At 36.2% G+C, this 18,965-nt stretch overlaps 2 protein-coding genes across 14 annotated transcripts; both read left to right on the top strand.

Moving 5' to 3' along the window:
- The first annotated feature begins 461 nt into the window (after positions 1–461).
- LOC143186947 (ATP-binding cassette subfamily G member 4) lies at positions 462–13,500 on the top strand. 10 transcript variants are annotated; one of them, XM_076390891.1, is made up of 12 exons: positions 462–591; positions 4,502–4,766; positions 8,198–8,315; positions 10,083–10,266; positions 10,351–10,496; positions 10,791–11,029; positions 11,182–11,477; positions 12,022–12,190; positions 12,269–12,310; positions 12,401–12,525; positions 12,608–12,762; positions 12,853–13,500. In XM_076390891.1, exons 2-12 carry the CDS (start codon positions 4,592–4,594, stop codon positions 13,040–13,042), a joined length of 1,839 nt encoding a protein of 612 aa, XP_076247006.1. In that variant the 5' UTR covers positions 462–591; positions 4,502–4,591; the 3' UTR covers positions 13,043–13,500. The 10 variants fall into 10 exon arrangements, with proteins under 10 accessions (XP_076247006.1, XP_076246953.1, XP_076246965.1 ...); XM_076390850.1 differs by adding an exon at positions 1,307–1,401 and having other exon boundaries at positions 540–584; positions 12,269–12,525; XM_076390838.1 differs by having other exon boundaries at positions 463–591; positions 12,269–12,525.
- A 149-nt stretch (positions 13,501–13,649) lies between these two features.
- On the top strand, positions 13,650–18,948 carry LOC143186927 (ATP-binding cassette sub-family G member 4). Of its 4 annotated transcripts, XM_076390800.1 has the most exons (15): positions 13,650–13,825; positions 13,897–14,027; positions 14,149–14,314; positions 15,055–15,121; positions 15,195–15,390; positions 16,292–16,602; positions 16,793–16,966; positions 17,040–17,250; positions 17,319–17,426; positions 17,491–17,606; positions 17,700–17,868; positions 17,996–18,096; positions 18,162–18,317; positions 18,496–18,614; positions 18,686–18,948. In XM_076390800.1, exons 3-15 carry the CDS (start codon positions 14,190–14,192, stop codon positions 18,912–18,914), a joined length of 2,082 nt encoding a protein of 693 aa, XP_076246915.1. In that variant the 5' UTR covers positions 13,650–13,825; positions 13,897–14,027; positions 14,149–14,189; the 3' UTR covers positions 18,915–18,948. The 4 variants fall into 4 exon arrangements, with proteins under 4 accessions (XP_076246915.1, XP_076246941.1, XP_076246923.1 ...); XM_076390826.1 differs by lacking the exon at positions 18,686–18,948 and having other exon boundaries at positions 18,162–18,362; XM_076390808.1 differs by lacking the exons at positions 13,650–13,825; positions 13,897–14,027 and having other exon boundaries at positions 14,286–14,508.
- Positions 18,949–18,965: the final 17 nt, after the last annotated feature.

The raw sequence follows: 18,965 nt of genomic DNA, 5'->3' as shown, positions 1-18,965 counted from the left end.
TTTTCATTCGCATCTATCATTCCGCAATCCTTATTTGCTACTCTAAAATTCTTACACGAGATTTGTCTGATACACCGTGACCAATCGTATTCTTCGTATTGAATTAATATTTAAAATGAATAAAAGCCCAGTTGTGCCTAATGCGCCTCATAAGAAATGCGGCCCTATCCATGTATTGACACGTCAAGTGTTTCAAAAGTTCAAAGACCAATATACTTGAAAAATATTTGACCCCGTGGATTCCAGTAACGTAAGCGAGCGTGTAGGCTATAGATAGAGAGTTCACGATCCAACTCCTCGAAATTAATCAGCCAGACGCGAACGACGTTGCTTATTGAATATCAACTGGTGCTGCACAACCTACAGACGGCATACGCGGACGCGAGTTAACTTTCAACATGTGTCGGAACAAGGACGCTCAACCGCTCAACCGCTCAACTAGAGAAGCATACAGCGACACTGCGACACTAATGGTTCAGTGTTCAGTCAGTTCAGTCAGTCAGTCCGTGTCGGCCAGTATCGGCGTACAAGACTGTCGTGCCGCGTTTTGAGGCGCATAGTCCTCCGTTTTCAATTCTTTCCATGTATATGGTACAATCTCCCTAAAGCGAGGTCTTTACTGAGTCAACAAGGAACTTCTTCTTCCTGTTTCATGTGCAGTACTGTGCATAAGCATTTGAACACTCTCAATTATTGGAAATGCATGAAACATACTTGTGTCACTTTTGAAGCGAGTGTGAGAAATGTCGTCTTCAAACGAAACTTCATTTATTATTCTTTGGATTATGTTGCCTCAGTGTGGATAAACTGTTTCTATAAATTAGTGTTTGATGCAAGAAGATGTTCCTCGTTGTTGCTTCAGTGGAGACAGTTTAATGATAAAGCACTAAATTCTATCTATTAGGTTGATACATAAGTCAAGTTACGGTGATATTCACTCATGGAAATATACATGTACGTTATTTTGTAGCATCGCGTTTCTGTGACATCTACGTGCCACGTTTAGATTCATTAAATCAGTAAGGTGACAGGAATTCCCATGGTATAGTGTATTTAGATAATCTTTATCGAACTTCTAAGATCTAAGAAAAAATCTAAGTCACATGTTTTTGCCTTCGAATTTTTTGGAAGTCTGATTAGATAGGTCCTTTAGCCTTACAACCACAGAAATATCCTCGACACTTTTCTCTTCAATTTGACTCTTTATGATTTGTGATCTCTAAAACCCCACCAGTAATTTAATGAATAAAACAATAAGACGTATAGGAAACACATAATGTCATAAAAGAACATAATAATTTCGAAGCATGACGGGAACTTACGCATCAACCCAATATTTTCTGCGCGACTGACGGTGAATACAGTAACGTTCTGTGGAATGACAGATAACGAGCGAATTATGTATATAGATAAATACATTTGAGAGAGAAAATCGTGAAGATAAAGCCACGTAGAAGTTCGTCGAATCAGTTTTTTATGTTTCGAAGAGCACACCTGTTGTTTATCGCAGATTTAGTTAATCAACGAGTATGTTGCAAATCGATAGCATTCAATAAATAATTGTTTGATAAGTACGGAGAGAAATTGCTTCGTCTCACAGTAGTGCATAGACTATATGTTGTTTAGTGACGGCAATCACAGCCCTTCTCTTCGATGAAATTTTCTAACGGTGGGACCGAAGTGGACACGCAACACGTGCTACTTTGACTGCGTTCGAACTGATAGAAACAAAGTTTCAGTGCTTGAAAGTGATAACAGTGTTCGTGTATAGCATTGCCTCGTTATAACTCAGTGCATAGTCGCGACACTTGAGATTATTTAGAGAAAACAAGTTTTACATATTTGTTATATGTTACCACATCTTTAGACATACTATTATAAATAGACTGGGGATACTTGTGCAAGGGAAATTGTAATCTGCAAAGAAATATAGAACACACGTAATATGCAACAATATACAGAATATTTAAAATAAAGTACAAGTTTTAATGTGATATTTCGGGAGTGAAACAAATAGTATTATTTTCTTTTCAACATTTTAAAAAATATGAAATTGCGTAAACATCTGTAGTATAATAACAAACTAGCAGTGTGCATATATTATTTTTATTAATAGAACATCCTGACAAAGTTTATAGTTTATACGAAAACTTCCAAAGCACACTTGGTATCTAGAGTTGCCTTGTTGCAGCAACGTTCCATTGTCCTTACCTCGAGAGCTTTATAAGTAGAGAAGTATCTTTCTCTCTCTCTTCAACTAATGCAATCATTAGAAATCGGAACTCGATTCGCTAAAGAGGATGCATTTACGATGTGTGACTCGGAAACAAAGATGAACAACGCCACGCGCCATCTATGAGTGTTACTTAGCGAAGATAAACTCGATTGCAAATAGTGGCATTTATTATAGAATGAGTGAAACGAAAGTGGAACTGGGGGCATTATGTGTGTTCTATCGCAAGCTGCTACAGAAACTACAGTTGTTCTTGTACTATTTTTTTTATATAGATAGTGTAATATATTGCATTTTGTTGCGTGGTTCACTTTCGTGACCTTATTCGGTGTAAAAGTAATTTGCAAACCGCATGGCTACACCCAGCGTATAATAGTTGAAGTATGTATAGTGGTCCCAAGGAATATAGCCGTATCACAACTTATAGTTAGCGATGGTCGTGTTCCAATTTATTGAATATTGTGAAGATTCAAATCGCTAGGACTTTTAGATTTGAAACTTAGGCCAGTATTGGACCCATCACTATTTACACCCCCAAGTAGTGGATCCAATTGGCACAATGGGACTCAGGGCTGTATACGATACGCAACTTTAGGGCTTTCTTCCGTTCAGACTGTTCATTATTTTGTAACAAACTGAACATATTGTACATGTTTTCCATAATTCGTAACACAATTCAAAAGACGTTATTTTCGAATAACGAAAAAAAGAAAAAAACTAATTTGTACTTTCTTTTTACGAAAAGTAAAAGAATATAAAAGAAAATGCGAAAATTCGGCCCTAAAAACAGTAATCGTTAATCTTATCTCTAGAACTGTTTACTTTAGGGTCATCCAGAAAATTTCGTCGCCCCTTTCGATGACTCAGTTTCGTTAACAAAGCTCGTTACATTCCAACGTGTATGGTTGTTAACCACGATGGAGGGAGTAAATATGAGACTTGGTCTCGTGCGTAGACGAGACAGTACCGCGGCCCGCCTCCATGCGTGAACGCTTGCAAACCGTTTAAAGACGACCTCCGCTTTCGCATTTATGGTTGTCTCCTGTCCATTCTGACCTTTACGTGCTGGTCGCGTTTGTGCATCAGACACGCTACAAAGTGCTGTGTATCTGCAACGATTTCATGCAGGAGAAGATTCGCGAAAGTGTTCGTATAGTGTTTTTATTGTTACACTGTCACGAAAACTATTAGTGCAGCGGTGTTTAACGGGTTCTTGAATGAAGGAAAGCGTTCGTATTTTCTCTGGCCATCTTAGACTGTCTGGTATCGATCGTTACATATTGTATCAATATTTTCGATCGCCATTTCATTTGATCCGAGAGATATGTCAGTTTTCTTCAATTCTAATCGCTGTAATAGTAAGTCATCTGGTTTGTTGGGTGTACATATATGTGATTGTTAGTGAAAAAGAAAAGGAACGTATACATAGTGATTTTTGTTAGTATTCAGACACTCTTCTAGCTTTTTTATTTTTTTATTTTTTTTTTTTTTTTAAAGAAATCTACATTATTGAATTATGTTTTTTCATGTTAGTGTTGTGGAAGGGGACCTTCTTCTTTTCTTCTGATCCAGACTGTACAAGGTTTTGAAAATTGTATACACATTTCGTACGTTGCTCCCTATCTTCAGGAAGCGTCTCATGGCGCTAGAATTAGGGTCGATAAGAGGAACAGTCCAGAGATACGATACAACGCTGTTGAGAGTAGTTCGAAGTAATACAAACTAAACACATGGGAAACATTTTGCATTCTCTCGTTTTCGCGAATCATGCATAGGAAATTTTGACGACCTTATTGAATGGTCAGTAGTCAGTTCCTTCTTGTTGCTATATTGACTTTTTCGTTATTTAGGGTTAGCTGATTAGTTGGTTATGATGACGTTCGTATTGAGTATTCGAATTTTGTGTAGAACTTGAGTCGCTGATGTAAAGTCGCGATTAAATAATGAGAAAAATGATCGATCTCTCTAGGTTTTGTCTATAAGTCTAAGTTGTAATATTTTTCTAATTATGTTGTAATCAGTAGTCTAGTAATAATACAGAGTGCATCTGTACCGACCGAGTTGCAATTAAAGTGCAGTATTTCGCGAGGGAAATGTAAAACTTGAATCAAAAACTTCGTGTAACAATCAGATAATTTATGGTTGTGTAGACCTTTAGTCTGTTAACGTCTTTGTATGATATACTGGCTTATTCTTCTAGACTTTTTCTCTCGTTATTTCTCCTCTTATCGTTTACCAAGGCTCTCATATGCATTTCGTTGTGTTTAGTGCTGATAAACTCTACGGTCGTTAAGGGAACGAAGTGAGTGGACTGTATGGGATATTCGAATGTAAGGGAACGAAGAAGATAGACAAAAAATGGGCACGAAAGTACTCATCGAAATGCAGCAACAATTGAGGAACGCGATGACCAGTTCAGGAAGCACACCGACCAGCACAAAAAAAGTAGAAGACGCATCGGACGTTAATGATTCCATATTTCTAGTCTTCGAGGATATCTCCTACAGTATGCGAACGTGGGTGTTTGCCAGAGGTAAGATTAATTAAAACAGAAAATACTATCTGCTTTTTTTAGAAATAGTAAGATAAAACAATTTTACCTGAGTGAAACTGTATTGACGTTCACAAACGATATTTAGTAATTTAATACTCGTTGTTTTACAACTGAAATGCATCACAACTGTGATCGTTTTAGTATTATGCAAATTTCTGCGGTCATTAAAATCGACAAGCTTGTAAGAAACGCACTATGTTATAATGAATATTAATGTACATACAATGGTAGAACTGTATGAGGTGACTTGGAAATAGGTGATCCCACTTTGATAACGTATTCTATTTTTCGTACGGGTGAAAAAAGGTTATGTAAACTATAGACCAAGAAATTTTTCCTTTCCGAGATAACACTTTTTTTCATTGTAGAATATTTTAAGTACTTCATAATTTTGTTTTGTAATATTTACTTGCATTTTAAACATTCTTTTGTCCCTTATGAAATATAACCTTTATCTTATTCTTAGGAAAAGTAGAAAATAGCAAAGAATAGCAAAGACCCTATATATAGGGTGTCCTAGAAGCGGAAAAATGGTTGATATCATACTTTGTTTTGAAAAATATTGACCTTGAGCTGCAGCCGAGTGCACGTGCACCAAGGTACAGGTTTTTGTGTTTGGGGGTACGAAGGGGCAAGGTGAACGCTTCTCGTTTACCGTTGGCAGAGTCGCGGTATGACTACAAGCATTCTCTTTACCCCGTTACCTTCAAGCATCTAAACCTGTATGCACTTCGGTGCACATGCACTCGGAAAAAATTCAAACTCATTTTAGTAACACAGCCGATCATCGATAAATCGAATTTCAAAGGGGAAGCTGAAGACTTCGGTTTGTGGAGGTTCAACAGACAACAATTTAAGGGGCTTTGTAGAATGATTATTTTTTTTCAGATTGTAGAAGTTTAAGGAAAAACAGATTCAATATTTAGAGGTGTACTATTTATTGTACTCTTGTACGTGTACATTATTCTATAAATATAATAGCAAGCTGAATTAAACTAACAATAAATATGTATTAGTTTACGTTTGATAGATCTAGCCTCTTTAGACGTTGCTGTTGAATGGAATCTATAATTTTATTTTGTGTACCTATTATTTGCAGTTTTAAAGACTACAGTGACAAAACATTGACTTACGGAACTAATCTTCAACTTGCAGGGGTTAGGCTTCTCTGAGCTCAAATTATAGAGATAAAATAATACCTAAACATATGATACATAAATAGGTTCAACTGTAGTAAAAAATAGTGAATAGTGAGTATTGTGAAAATTGCGAGATTGGGAAGAAGTGTATAAAAGAAAAAGAAAATGTATAAAAGAGACGTTTTACTAAGGCAGAGAAGAGAAGAGGGCAGAGACGGTAGAGTGGTGGTACGAAGAAAGTAAAGGATCGTATTACATTATACATCATACACACATAGATTATAGAATGTGTGCAGCCGGAAGACGCACCCGTGACCATGGTATGGTCACGTGAATGTGTATATGAAGGAGCGAGCTAAATCACGAAAGTAGGGATCATGTCTGCGCTGAACCTCAGTGGAGTAAGTCTTCACGGGTTAAACCTTATAATCTTGGCAGTAAACCAAAGGAAAATAATAGACATTAAGTAACACAAACAATCAAAGCGTTATTATAAAGTTAAACTTTCGTTAGTAGAATAATCGAAAATCTGGATCACATCTTTCAACATGATTTCCAAACATCGGCCTTAGAAAACCCAAATATGCGATGCTATCTCGCGACGACACAAGCGGAACATTAATTTCAATTAGGTTTATCTACATGTATGAGTCGTTTCGTTAGTAATTATAGTGTAAAGGACAGTTTACAATTGAGTGGAATAATGAGCAGGTTGTCCGGCGATTGAAGCGTGCGCCTCGGATCCGCATGACAAACGTTGAACCCATCAATACCAAATGGACTTCCCGACGATGCATTTCACTCATTTTACTCATTATCACTGTTTTCTGACATACGCGTTTCGAATACAGGGTCAAGTACTTCGACTCGTCAAATGATAATTTCTCAGAAGATATTCAAACTGTTCCTTCATTTTTTTATTTCAATTGCTCTCTTTTAGATTCACCATGGAATCATTCTATTTGTAGTACAGAATTTGCAATATTTTAATCATACAATATCGTATTAGTTACAAGTATTTCAGATTCTGATATTGCATAGAGAATATCGTTCGATTTCGAGTACACTTAATGTACAATTAATTCGAGTACAATTAATTGGTTATTCGAGCAACATACGATAAGCATCGACGATTGTTGAGTTTGAAAATGCTCGAGAATTCGTTTCGTAGGGTATAAATAGACTGCGTCCACGATCGTCTGCTCGGGCGTGCGAGTAGAACGCGCGCCCGCGCGCGCGCGTGTCGCTGGTCCTCTTATGAGTTTATTAACCCTGAACCGCTGGAGTGAATGCGAGAGAATAAACATGGTTAGTAACCCCTTAAAAATATAATAGAGCGAGCTGTGCATGGTCTGTGACAAACTCAATGAGACGCTTGTTGTGTCGCGATCAATAATAAGGGAGCAGCTCTTATCTTCATCTCCCTTATTCTTCCATGTAGTTGTGTGAGTGTAACCATGGTCTATGTGTAGGCAGGAATGGATTTCAATTTTTACCATCCTAGGCTATTATATTTAATTTGGGGGGGGGGGGGGGGGGGGGGGGGTATAGTTTTTTAAAACTTAATTTGGAAGTTTTTTAACTGTTTAGAAATGAATAGTAAATAAATTGTCTATTTCTCAAGTTCAGTATGAAACAAAATATTTGTATGTTCTTCAAGAGCGAAGCACGATCATATGGAAATAGAACGAGGTAACTGGTTGAGGGAACACAAATTATCACGAACCCTCATTAGCAGCTCGTCACTTAATAATTGGATGCAGCAGTTGCGTAATTTGCGTGATGATCCTTGCATTTTAATTTCACGCGATTTTACTATAATACGATTTAGCTCTTGATTGCTATGAAATTCAGAATGATAGATCAGATATTCCTGTACTCCGTTAGTGGTATCATTACTGAAATTAATAGCAACATTTTTCCCTCCAGATTTTTCTTCATTTGTTTCACTCCCACTTCCTACTGTTTTTACCTTTTTCTTCTTCTATCCCGTGTCTTCTTTTTTGCCACTTTTCTTCATTAAAAGACTAATGTTATTTTCATTTCTTGTAATTTTGCCTAAATTTGAAAATATCATTCAAAGAACTAAATCTAAAAGCGAAATTCCTCCGAATGCTGCCATTAAAAAAGAGCATCGTATCGCCTTATACGACTTCGACCAGACAGCTCAATAAATACTCTACTCTTCCTTTTAGTCTTTCTCACACTTCAGCGTGATATCATTTGCGTAACACGTTTTTATAGAAAGTGTTTCTTAAATGACTGTTTCAGAAAAGACAGAACTATTGAAGAATCTGAGCGGCGAATTCAGGGCTGGTGAACTTACGGCGATCATGGGCCTCTCGGGTGCCGGAAAGTCTACACTGATGGATGTATTGGCTGGCTACAGGTTAGTAAATCTCCCACGGTTATCGTTTATACGGTGTACTCACAAAAAATCGATCCAAAAGTGCAAAAGTCTAGTTCTTTAACAAATGGTTTGTTTCGTATGTTCTGATGCAAATGCATTGCTAATAACATGAATGATTGGTCTATCGTGTTTCTACTGTGGTGGGATGAGGCATGATAAAATGTCGGTAAAAAGGGAATCTTTTGGTCACATGACAATATACAGGGTATGCAGTTTTAAATAGATTATTTAAGGTAATTCATTCAAATAAAATAATAGTTAATTTCACTAGAAATTCTGATGGTGAGGTTACTGTTATTTTATATTAGGGATGGGTTTCTTGAAACGTTGAAAATCTAAACTTCACAAAATCTAAAAAAGTTCAGAGTTTTCAAAATTCAAAACTTTGCACTCTTTGTGACTGAAAATTCTCCAAGTAAAAAAAATATCTTGTGAGGATTCTCAAGGGACTGAAAACTACAAAGGGGGATACGAAGCATAAAATTTCGCGGACCAGTGAATCGCTTCTAACACAAATCATCTCGTTGCGTAAGCATTCATCTGTGACAATGTCGCGGATGAAGAACACATTATTTGTGTCTTCTATCTCTTGTCTCTCCTGCGAAATATTTATAGCCTTACATTAGCGCAACGCGCTTGGTTATTACATTCCATTATTTCATTGTAGTAATTCGGTCGTCCAATAATCACATATTTACCCGTTAATTCACAGTAATGCAATAGAGGATGTCCCGCGAGAGAGTTCGGCAAGAGGGAATTAAATCAACGACTAATCATGATTGGACATCGTTGACCCGAAGCAACTTATTCGTTTCCGTTTATTTATTGGAGGGCAAGCGCAGACACCCTTATCAACGAACGATGTTAAGAAAAGTTCGATTAGAACTCAGAGGAGAAGCATCTCGATGCATTTTGCAGCTCAATTTTCCGTTCTATATGTTCTTATTCTTTAGATGCGTGTCGTTCACTTAAGGAGCGTACGGTTATCGCCGATAAGGTCACATGACCAAAGAGACCTTTTTTAGACTGAAGAGGAGCGATAAACGCTGTTTTGCGACTCCTCCGGTTGCAGTCATGAAAAACGCTGCTCTTTTATCCGTAAATATTCGATTTTTAATTAGTGAAGGGATACAAAGAATTGACTTGTTTGAGAGACAAAGATAAAGTTTATATTAACTTATTGTTAATATAGTGCATAGGAAATATTGTACTCTTATTGCAAACAGCTTCTCATTTTTCTTTTTCTTTGTTTTTCATTTGATGCAAATTGATAAGGAAAAGACTGTTTTAAAAATTCATTTGATGATGCTGGAATTGCATCTTACGCAGCAACATCACATTTTTTCAAAGATAGTAGATATACCGATTTTTTCTTTTTTTTTTTTTTTTTTTTTTCCTTCAATTATCAGGAAATTGCAAGTTTAGCTACCGATGTGAACTTTGTTCCGCATCATTGAAACAGTGCGTTACATTTTCTTTGCAAAGACTAAGAATAGTCTTACAAAGACGATAGTCTTTGCAAAGACTAAGAATTTGCTGAAATGTTTATAAACATTTGCGTTCGTTTCCTAAATTACTCCTTTATGGTTTTTGATTAGTTGTACACTAGCGTAGCTTCAAAGTCAGAGATACATTACATAAACGAACTGTTATACAGTGAATCCTTCGAGATGCAGATCTTATATTAGAAGATTTTTATATAGTTATAATTAGACTGCAGATTCATGTAATTGTAATCATTTTCAGAACGAATGGCGTAACCGGGAACATAATGGTCAACTCCAGAATCAGGAATCTCGGAGAATTCAGAAATTTATCAGCATATATAATGCAAAACGACAATTTACAGCCGTTATTAACAGTTCAGGAAGCTATGAACATCGCTGCTAATCTCAAGCTCACTGCGAGTCATCAACTAAAGAAACAAAAAGTGTGTGGCCTTTTTAATTAACTATCGATCGATTAATATTTCAATTGTGTGAATAAATATGTAATGGTAATGTATTGTTTCCAGATTGATCAGATTTTGGTTACAATGAGCTTAGACATGTGTCGTCATACGCGCACAGGACAACTCAGCGGTGGGGAAAGGAAAAGACTGGCCATTGCCTTAGAACTGATCAACAGTCCCCCAATTATCTTCCTTGACGAACCCACTAGGTACCTTCTCAATAAATTGTATTTCTTCATGGTGTTCCAAGATTCAAAACGTTAAGAACACTTATTCTTTATAATTTCATTTTCTGTTACACCTGTTTCATTTCAACGTCGAGTAGCGTGGAATATGATCGTGTGTTTGATGAAACTTTAGCATGCAATAGAATACATTGTTGACTCTTATCAGTAACTCTATAACATTAAACACTTTCTACTTCCTTTAAAAAAAGTTTCTAACGACTAATTCATGAAGGCATATTTACCAGTTATTGAATATTTTAAAATGATACCTTACAGCGGATTAGACAGCGTCACCTCAAAGTACTGTATCACGTTGCTGAAACAGTTGGCGAGGTCAGGAAAGACAGTGATACTGTCGGTTCATCAACCTAGTGCTTCTCTCTTGAACATGATAGATCATCTTTATGTAGTCGCGGACGGAAACTGTGTTTACAGTGGCAGCACGCAGAATTTGGTTCCTTATTTGAGCAGTATCGGTCTGCAGTGTCCAACGCATTATAATCCAGCTGATTACAGTAAGTAAATAGAAATCGTTGAGTTTAATCAAATAAATCGATTAGGAAGAAATAAAGCGGATCTAAATGTTGGATACATAAAATGGATATTCTATTGTGTAGTAGTATTTTTGGATAGAATAATACAAAAGAAAAATTTCTTACTTTTGCAGTGATGGAAATCTGTAACGGTGACTACGGTCTACACGTACAAGAATTGGTAGACGCCATCGAGAGTGGAAAAAATAGTAGTTGGAGGTCAACCAGCAACGTAACCACCATCCATGGTCAGGAGGAAGTTATCGCATTGAATGTAACAGCATCGTTCCAAGCGCTTCGGCAACGGTCTCCAATAGAAATAGCTCCTATCAGGCGTAACAGGAGTAAAACAGTTAACTGCGCTACTAGCTTTTGGACACAGATGCACGTTCTTCTAAAAAAAAATGCAATTGTACTCTTACGGGACAAGGTATATTGAAAAATTTTATTTCATATACAGGGTGTTGCAAATAAAGTGTTACAAAAAAATTTGTTGCGCGCTAAAAGTTTCGCCCTTCTGTCGTATTGAACTTAAAAAAAGAATTATGTCAATATCTGCATTGGATTCTAAGAAAACAACTTGTAACACCTTATTTGGCACACACTTATATTTTATTGTAAAGGACTTACTAATACTCGTCGTTAAATTTATTCAATTGAGATGCGAATCAAATCGATTGCAATAATTGATCGTTTCTTTTATTCTACTTATACTTAATATGTTTATGCGTGAGTAGCTCGCATATAAAAATAGAGATGACGAGTTAGTTGCGTGTAGGTATATTTGATACGAGGATGTATAATGTATAATAATACTAACGTCAACTCCGTTTACGTGAGATTATGTAGCACGAAGATATACGACGTTCGCGTTGCAAGATGATAATCATTAGTGTGTTCAATAACTTGCGACGAAATTCTGCATTTTTCTCATACTAATTTATTTATAACATTTTCTTATTTGTTTTATAAAGATATTGACTTTCACAAGGCTTGTTATGCACTTCTTAATTGCCTTCTTGGTTGGGACTATTTACTTCAGAATTGGTGAAGATGCAGTATATGTATTGGACAATTTCAATCTTCTCTTCTTTAACATCATGTTTCTCATGTTTAATGCATTCAGTGTGGCAGTAACAACATGTAAGTCTATCACAAGCAATTGTTTTACATTATGATTTTATAATATTTCGCCATTTGATATATCACTATTATTTACAGTTCCCTCGGAGCTGCCAATAATTACTCGAGAGTATTTCAATCGTTGGTATAATTTACGTTCTTATTATCTTGCCAAAAAATTGACCGACATACCTATTCAATTTGTGGCCATATTCTTATACACTCTTGTAGTATATTATATGACTGGCCAACTATTGGAATTTCGACGATTCTGTCTGTACATGTTGATGTCTTTCGCAATTAGTATGGTCGCTCAAATGATTGGCCTCTTAGTGGGAACGACAATGAAACTGCAGGTTCGTGGAACTCGTACAGAAATATTTATTTACAGAATTACATGATTAAAATACATTACAGAATTATTTTTCTTGATTTCAGAATGGTATGCTCTTTGGGCCACTTACAATTCTTCCATTCTTAATGTTCAGTGGATTTTTCGTTCAGTTCAGAGACGTGCATCCCTATTTACGGTGGGTCTTCCATTTATCATTTCTCAAATACGGTTTTGAGGGTGTAATGGTCGCCATGTATGGGTAGGTACTCCTATAACCTCACCTCGACCAATGTCTATGTTTTTGAGATATTAGAAAATTAATATTATCATCTACCGTCATTGATTTCAGTTACAACCGTCCAAAGCTCTCCTGCTCAGACGTTTATTGTCATTTTGCCATACCAGAAACGGTATTGAGCGCTGTGGATATGAAAAAAGCCGATTACTGGTTCTGCATGGTCATTCTGATTCTGGCTTACACTGTACTGAACATTTGCACGTTTACGTTACTTAAATTAAAACTGGAAAAACGCATATGAGGAAAGCACGAAGGAGAACGTTACCGAGTGAGATTTAGGGGGATAAGTTTTCTACAGTCAATTCGTGTTGTGTTTAGTGCAAATAGAACAGTATAAACGAATTACCACGAAAGACTGATTTGCTTTTAATATAAACACTGGGAGGGAAAATTTGTAAAGACTGTTTGCCAAAAAGCTATCGCTGCATTTATCGCGCTTCGTGGAAGAAAGTGCGATGGAATAATTAAGTTAGGTGAAACGCGTGTTACGCCCAAAATAAACAAATTCTTTTGTGTGTCACTTTTTCTTAACCACAATGATAAATGTCTTTCGTATGAAAAATCGAGTTGCGCAGTTTATCGAGAGAAAAATGTGAGATTCTTTAGAATATGTAAATAGCTATATCTTTTGTACATCGGATATTTACATTCATAAGTTACAGATATGTGAATAAAGACAGAACTGTATCATACAAGAAATTTTGTAAATCAACATAACTTACAGTTTTTTAATCACTGTGATAATTAAGTGTCAAAAGGACACTTAACGACACTTAAAGGATGTGTCAAAATCGATTTTCATCAGTATATTCATAAACTACGTGTGAAATTTCAATTCCAAACAATACAAATTTCCGGCCATGAAGATTACGAATAAATTATTTTCCTAAGTTATTAGAAAAATGTGTCATTAAAATAGAACCATCAATATCCAGTCGACTTGTGCCTTGAAATAGAATCATCAGCTATTTGCAAAAACTTCGTTCAGTTTCCTGTATCATCGAGGAAAGTGCCATTTTTATGAGTAAGTGGATCAATTGAAGAGTGACCAAAAGGATATTACCGAAATACATTAAGATATCACTTCCACTTCAGGAAACTCGCATTTATAGCCTTATTTTAGACTAGGGCTTCTCAACGAGGACCATATCGTCCTCTTATGGTCCTGTTGCCGAGTTTTTCGAGCCGCGTGAAAGAAAGGATTTGTTACCTGTTATAGACAACAGGTAAGTTACAGTAGAAACTATCGCTAAAAATTGTGAGTTTCATCGTAAATCCGTAAATCTCTAGCATTAAGAGCCCTAATTATTAACATTTCTTAAATGAACCATTTTGTTTGCCTCTTAGTCTGTCTAAAAATTCCGAAAATTTGCATTAATCTCGACGTGATGATGGTTGACTGTTTAATCGCGAATCAAGGTCAAACTGCGAACGCAGTTACATGCGATACGGCAGTGAGAAAGTTGTACTCGAGCGGGAATGGTTTTATCAACAGTCGCCGGGATGAATTCATGTGAGTCGTTTCGTGCTACCGTAGTATCGGTAATACCACGCTGATCGAAAAAGCTGTTACAGTGAAGCAAAGTGTCTGCAAGAATATCGAATCATAAATTATCAATAAGTGTGCGCCTGATCATAATCAGTTGTTGCTAGCGTCGCAGTTAACAACGCTGATTGCATACTAAACATTATATTTTGTGACATTTGGTAAGAAGCATTACTAATCGTTTGTAGACTAGTTCTCGATAAAGAGGAGATCGTGGAAAAAATTCGAAAGTAAGCATGTAATCGTTTTCCGATAAGGATAAAAGATTAAGTTGAATCGACATTGTAGCAGAATTTCTCACTCGTATTATTGTTTAAGAGCGAATGAGATCTGTATTTAAATTCTATCCTTTAGTCGTATTTATGAAAATATGAATTTACATAGAAATCCACGCTCTAGTAGTTATTGAATATGATATGAAAATTTCTTAGGTCGTGTTAAGCAACATTTTAATTTTGTTTCTGTATTATTTTTGTTGCTTAAACTCACAAATTAACGATAATTAACAAATTAATAATTTTGAAAACTAATAAGACGACGGCTTTTTAAAGATACAATTTCTTTTTTCGCTGAAAAAAATCCTAATATAAAGTATCCTGAAAAACCCTACAGAAAGACTATTTTCCATTTCCAGAATTCGACAAAGTGGTGCACCCTCTTAAATACAGAAACACGAAATTCATATCTCCTTAATTTTCCTCCCATAGGTATACTTTGCGAGAAAACACTACGTACGAATTATGGCCAGTCGTTCTTCAAATTAAGTTGCATGGAGTAAGTCTGTCTCGGTTTGTTTATTCGAATGATTGACGGATTAGTTAACATGCTCAGTGATCACTTTAATCAGGTAACAGTCAAGGAACGCGAAGAGATGGAAACATACGACAACGATGCAACCGCTGACTCAACAGCGAAAATGATTGATGAAGAATGCTCGATTCAGTTAAAAAGCGATAAAAATTGCGTTAATTTGGAAATACGGCCAGTGACCAAAATGCACGTCGAATTCAACAATCTTTCGTACAGCGTCCATTGCAATAAAGGCAAGTTGACCATGTATGGTCGCAGCGAGAACAGAAAATGCTGTAACCCAATTACGAAGATCTAGATAAGGCCTACTGAGAATGTCGAGTAACATAAAATGCGAATGAACAATCTGATCAATAAATGACTGTCTTCTTCAGTTTTGGAGATCTTAATTACCTTAATTACGTGTTCTACGATCTATATATGTGTTTCTGAACATTTCTGAACATTTCTGAACATTCTTGGAGACTTTTTAATTAAAAAATATGTAGATTTTGTTACAAAAACTTGTATGGACTTCTTGAAAGTAAGAGTAAAGTGTAACCGTTATGGTGAACGTGTTGAACCTTCGGTCATTGAACCGAGAGGAGACAGTCATTCACTCGCTAACTGATGGTACGAAATCATCTGTCAATAAAGACTCGTATCTTCGATCAGTATTTTATAGAGTACAAATCAGAATTTTGAACAGGAAATGAGCAGAAAGTCGACTTGTTCTTTCGCAAAAGTAATCATTAACTGGCTACTAGCTAAAATAGCAAAGAAAGGTCAGGGTTATTTTACATAAGTGTTTGGATTTAAACTCGGATGGTCCAATGGTTTCATCATAATATACAACAAAATTTGAAAAAACATTGATAGAACCGGTTGCTGTGCATTTTCTTTCATCAATCAACGAAGTAAATTCTGACATCGTAATTTCAAATGAAGTCTACGAAGCTGAATATGCACGTTTTCAAATCTGTTTGACGGAAACTAAACAAATAACAACACAATTATCTGGTGCATATTTTGAGAAAAAGTTTCATATCATTTTATTAATTATTGCCATTTAATCTCTTTTTATATGTCAATATATAGTTTTCAATGATAGGAAAAAAGATACTCTCAGTGTTTTCACAGTAAATTATTTTACAGTAAAGTCAAAAAGAATACTGGAGAACGTGACTGGATGTTTCCGACCAGGAAAGTTGACCGCTATTATCGGTCCTTCCGGAGCAGGAAAGACAACGCTACTACGAATCATATCTGTCCTTAAATCAACAAACGTGCAAGGGTCAATTACTGTTAACGGCCGTGAATGGAACGGTAGCGTCTTTCGCAAGCACACTTGCTTTCTACCACAAGAATTTGCGTTGCTGCCTCTACTGACTACAAGAGAGACTCTGTACATCGCTGCGCAATTGAAAGTTCAAGGCGTTCGCGAGCTACGTGCTTTTTATTTGATAGTGAGTGCATTATTTAAACATCTATCTTTATGAAATTACGTGGAGCCATTTCAAATATTATTTTATCTGCACTGAACGAGGAAAGTCTTACTAAATCCCTCGCTTCTGTCTATTGTTGCATATACAGACTGCCTCAGACTGCCTTAAAACCAAAATAGATATAAGAAAATATAAGCATATGATTCAACAGGTACAAGAAATAGCAGACAATCTGGGTTTAATGAACTGTTTGGATACACTGGTGAAGAATTTGAGTGGTGGAGAACGAAAGAGGCTGTCGATCGGAGTAGAAATGGTAACGAGGCCTTCCGTTTTACTTCTCGATGAACCCACTAGTGGACTCGACAGCACCTCTTCAAATCAGGTCACTTGTAGGAGTCAATAGCTTAGCAATCCTTCCTTCACTTAACTAATAGAATTGCCTTTGCCTTTAATAGGTGATCGGTCTTCTGCACGGTATGGCAAAAGCAGGCTGTACAGTTGCCTGTGCAGTTCATCAACCCAGCAGCCGAATGATATCGCAATTTGATGATTTATTAGTCTTGCATAAAGGAAAATCCTTCTATTGTGGCCCCTGGGACGATGTTCTGAGTACTTGCAACAGCGCGGAATACACTTGCCCGCAATTTTACAATATAGCTGAGTTTGGTAATTTTTCGTTCTTTTGAGACTCACTGGGAACCGAAACCTTACACTTTAACTTTGAATTTTTATAGTTTTGGAGATCATGACAGAAGAAAGGAGAGGAGATTTGAATAATTTGTATAGAATAAGTCGCGACAAGTACCTGAATTGGAGCAGTCATTTTCAGTATCCTATTAATGGTAATTAACATCAATCGAAGTTGGAACTTTGAAGATTTGCAAATGATTTATCTTTGCATTTCAGATATAACAATCATGTCTAAAATGGATAGTGCCATGTGTAAGTCAAAGACATCGTCCTTCTGGCAAGAAGAGAAAGTCCTTTTGTTGAGGGCGATGATTTGTACCAAACGAGACAACGTTAGTAGTACACTTAACAATTGACAATAACGTGAGGATACGATTAGTTCTTATTTAACATTTCATTTCTAGTTGTCTCTCATTTCTTTTTAGACCTTGACGAAGCTTAGGCTTGCAGCTCATGTGGTAATTGCATTTTTACTAGGCGTAGTGTTTTACAATTCTGGGATTAATGCTAGTAGAGTTAACAGCAATATAGCTTGTGTGTTTTTTATTTTGCTGTTCTTGTATTTCTCAAGCTCTATGCCCGCCGTGTTAGTGTGTAAGTTGAATATTGCTTGAATCATATTCGCGAAATCCAAAGCATAATCGAAAAAGGTTAATTGTATAAACAAAAAATTTACGCTGATAGAAATAAATACTTAATATCTTTTACGTCATATTTTTAGTTCCTGTAGAAGCTGCTGTGTTTTTACGAGAATATCTAAACAATTGGTATCGTTTGAGGTCTTATTACACCACTAAAATCATGTCGGATTTACCACTACAAGTACGTCTATTACTTTCTTTATTTTCTAATTAACAAACATCTTTTACTGGAAGAATTGTTTTCAGATACTTTGTCCAACGGTGTTCATTATAATTGCTTACTACCTGACTGGACAACCTATGGAGTACGATAGATTTCTATGCACTTGGCTGATTTGCGTTTTAACAACGATCTTGGGACAATCGTCTGGAATGCTAATTGGCATTGCATTCAGCACAAACGTAATATATTACTCGACTCGCAACTAATATACTAATTATAGTAAAGTGACGTATTCTTTTATCTATTACGCAAATAGTCTACAGTAGCTTGATCAGGCGCAAAGAAATCAGTAGAATAAGTTCCAAGCCAGATATAAAGAGAAATTTGGATTACCAAAGACTTTCACTTCATTTTTAGTTAGGCGTATTTCTGATTCCTGCAATCAACATGCCGATGATCCTTTTCGCCGGATTTTTCCTGAAATTCAGCGAAGTGATCTCCTACCTGCGACCTTTATGCGCCGTTAGTTTCTTTAGGTAGGTTAAAATAATTTCAACTTCGAAACAGAGTTACAAACACATAATTTTCCTGATCGATTTTGCTTCAGGTACGCGTTTGAAGGAATTTTACAAGCGTTTTACGACGGTGAAAGGAATAGACTAGCTTGCACTGAAGTTTATTGTCAGTTACGTTCACCAAAAAAGATTCTAGAGATGATGGATATGCCTGCAGTTTCATATGCAACGACTGTAATAGCGCTGTGCATGTGGATATTTTGTCTGCAAGTTAGTACATATTTGGTACTTAAATGGAAAGCGCATATAGCTGAAAGATAAGGTATTTTTTTAACGAAAATTTCTGTACTTAGATAAATTTTTATTGAAATC

Source organism: Calliopsis andreniformis, chromosome 2 (genome assembly GCF_051401765.1).
Source record: "Calliopsis andreniformis isolate RMS-2024a chromosome 2, iyCalAndr_principal, whole genome shotgun sequence".
In the NCBI taxonomy this organism is placed as follows: Eukaryota; Metazoa; Arthropoda; class Insecta; order Hymenoptera; family Andrenidae; genus Calliopsis; species Calliopsis andreniformis.
Note: the sequence above shows the minus strand (reverse complement) of the source record. Positions and strands in the feature narration are given on the sequence as shown.

What these genes read in the sequence shown, in the direction of transcription:
- LOC143186927 (XM_076390800.1), top strand. Translation starts at nt 14,190, where the DNA reads ATGATGGTTGACTGTTTAATCGCGAATCAAGGTCAAACTGCGAACGCA. An exon ending in TTTTCAGTATCCTATTAATG is followed by an intron (nt 17,427 to 17,490) that starts GTAATTAACATC and finishes TTTGCATTTCAG; the next exon opens with ATATAACAATCATGTCTAAA. An exon ending in TGCGCCGTTAGTTTCTTTAG is followed by an intron (nt 18,615 to 18,685) that starts GTAGGTTAAAAT and finishes ATTTTGCTTCAG; the next exon opens with GTACGCGTTTGAAGGAATTT.
- LOC143186947 (XM_076390838.1), top strand. Translation starts at nt 4,592, where the DNA reads ATGGGCACGAAAGTACTCATCGAAATGCAGCAACAATTGAGGAACGCG. An exon ending in AACGTGGGTGTTTGCCAGAG is followed by an intron (nt 4,767 to 8,197) that starts GTAAGATTAATT and finishes TGACTGTTTCAG; the next exon opens with AAAAGACAGAACTATTGAAG. An exon ending in GATGTATTGGCTGGCTACAG is followed by an intron (nt 8,316 to 10,082) that starts GTTAGTAAATCT and finishes AATCATTTTCAG; the next exon opens with AACGAATGGCGTAACCGGGA.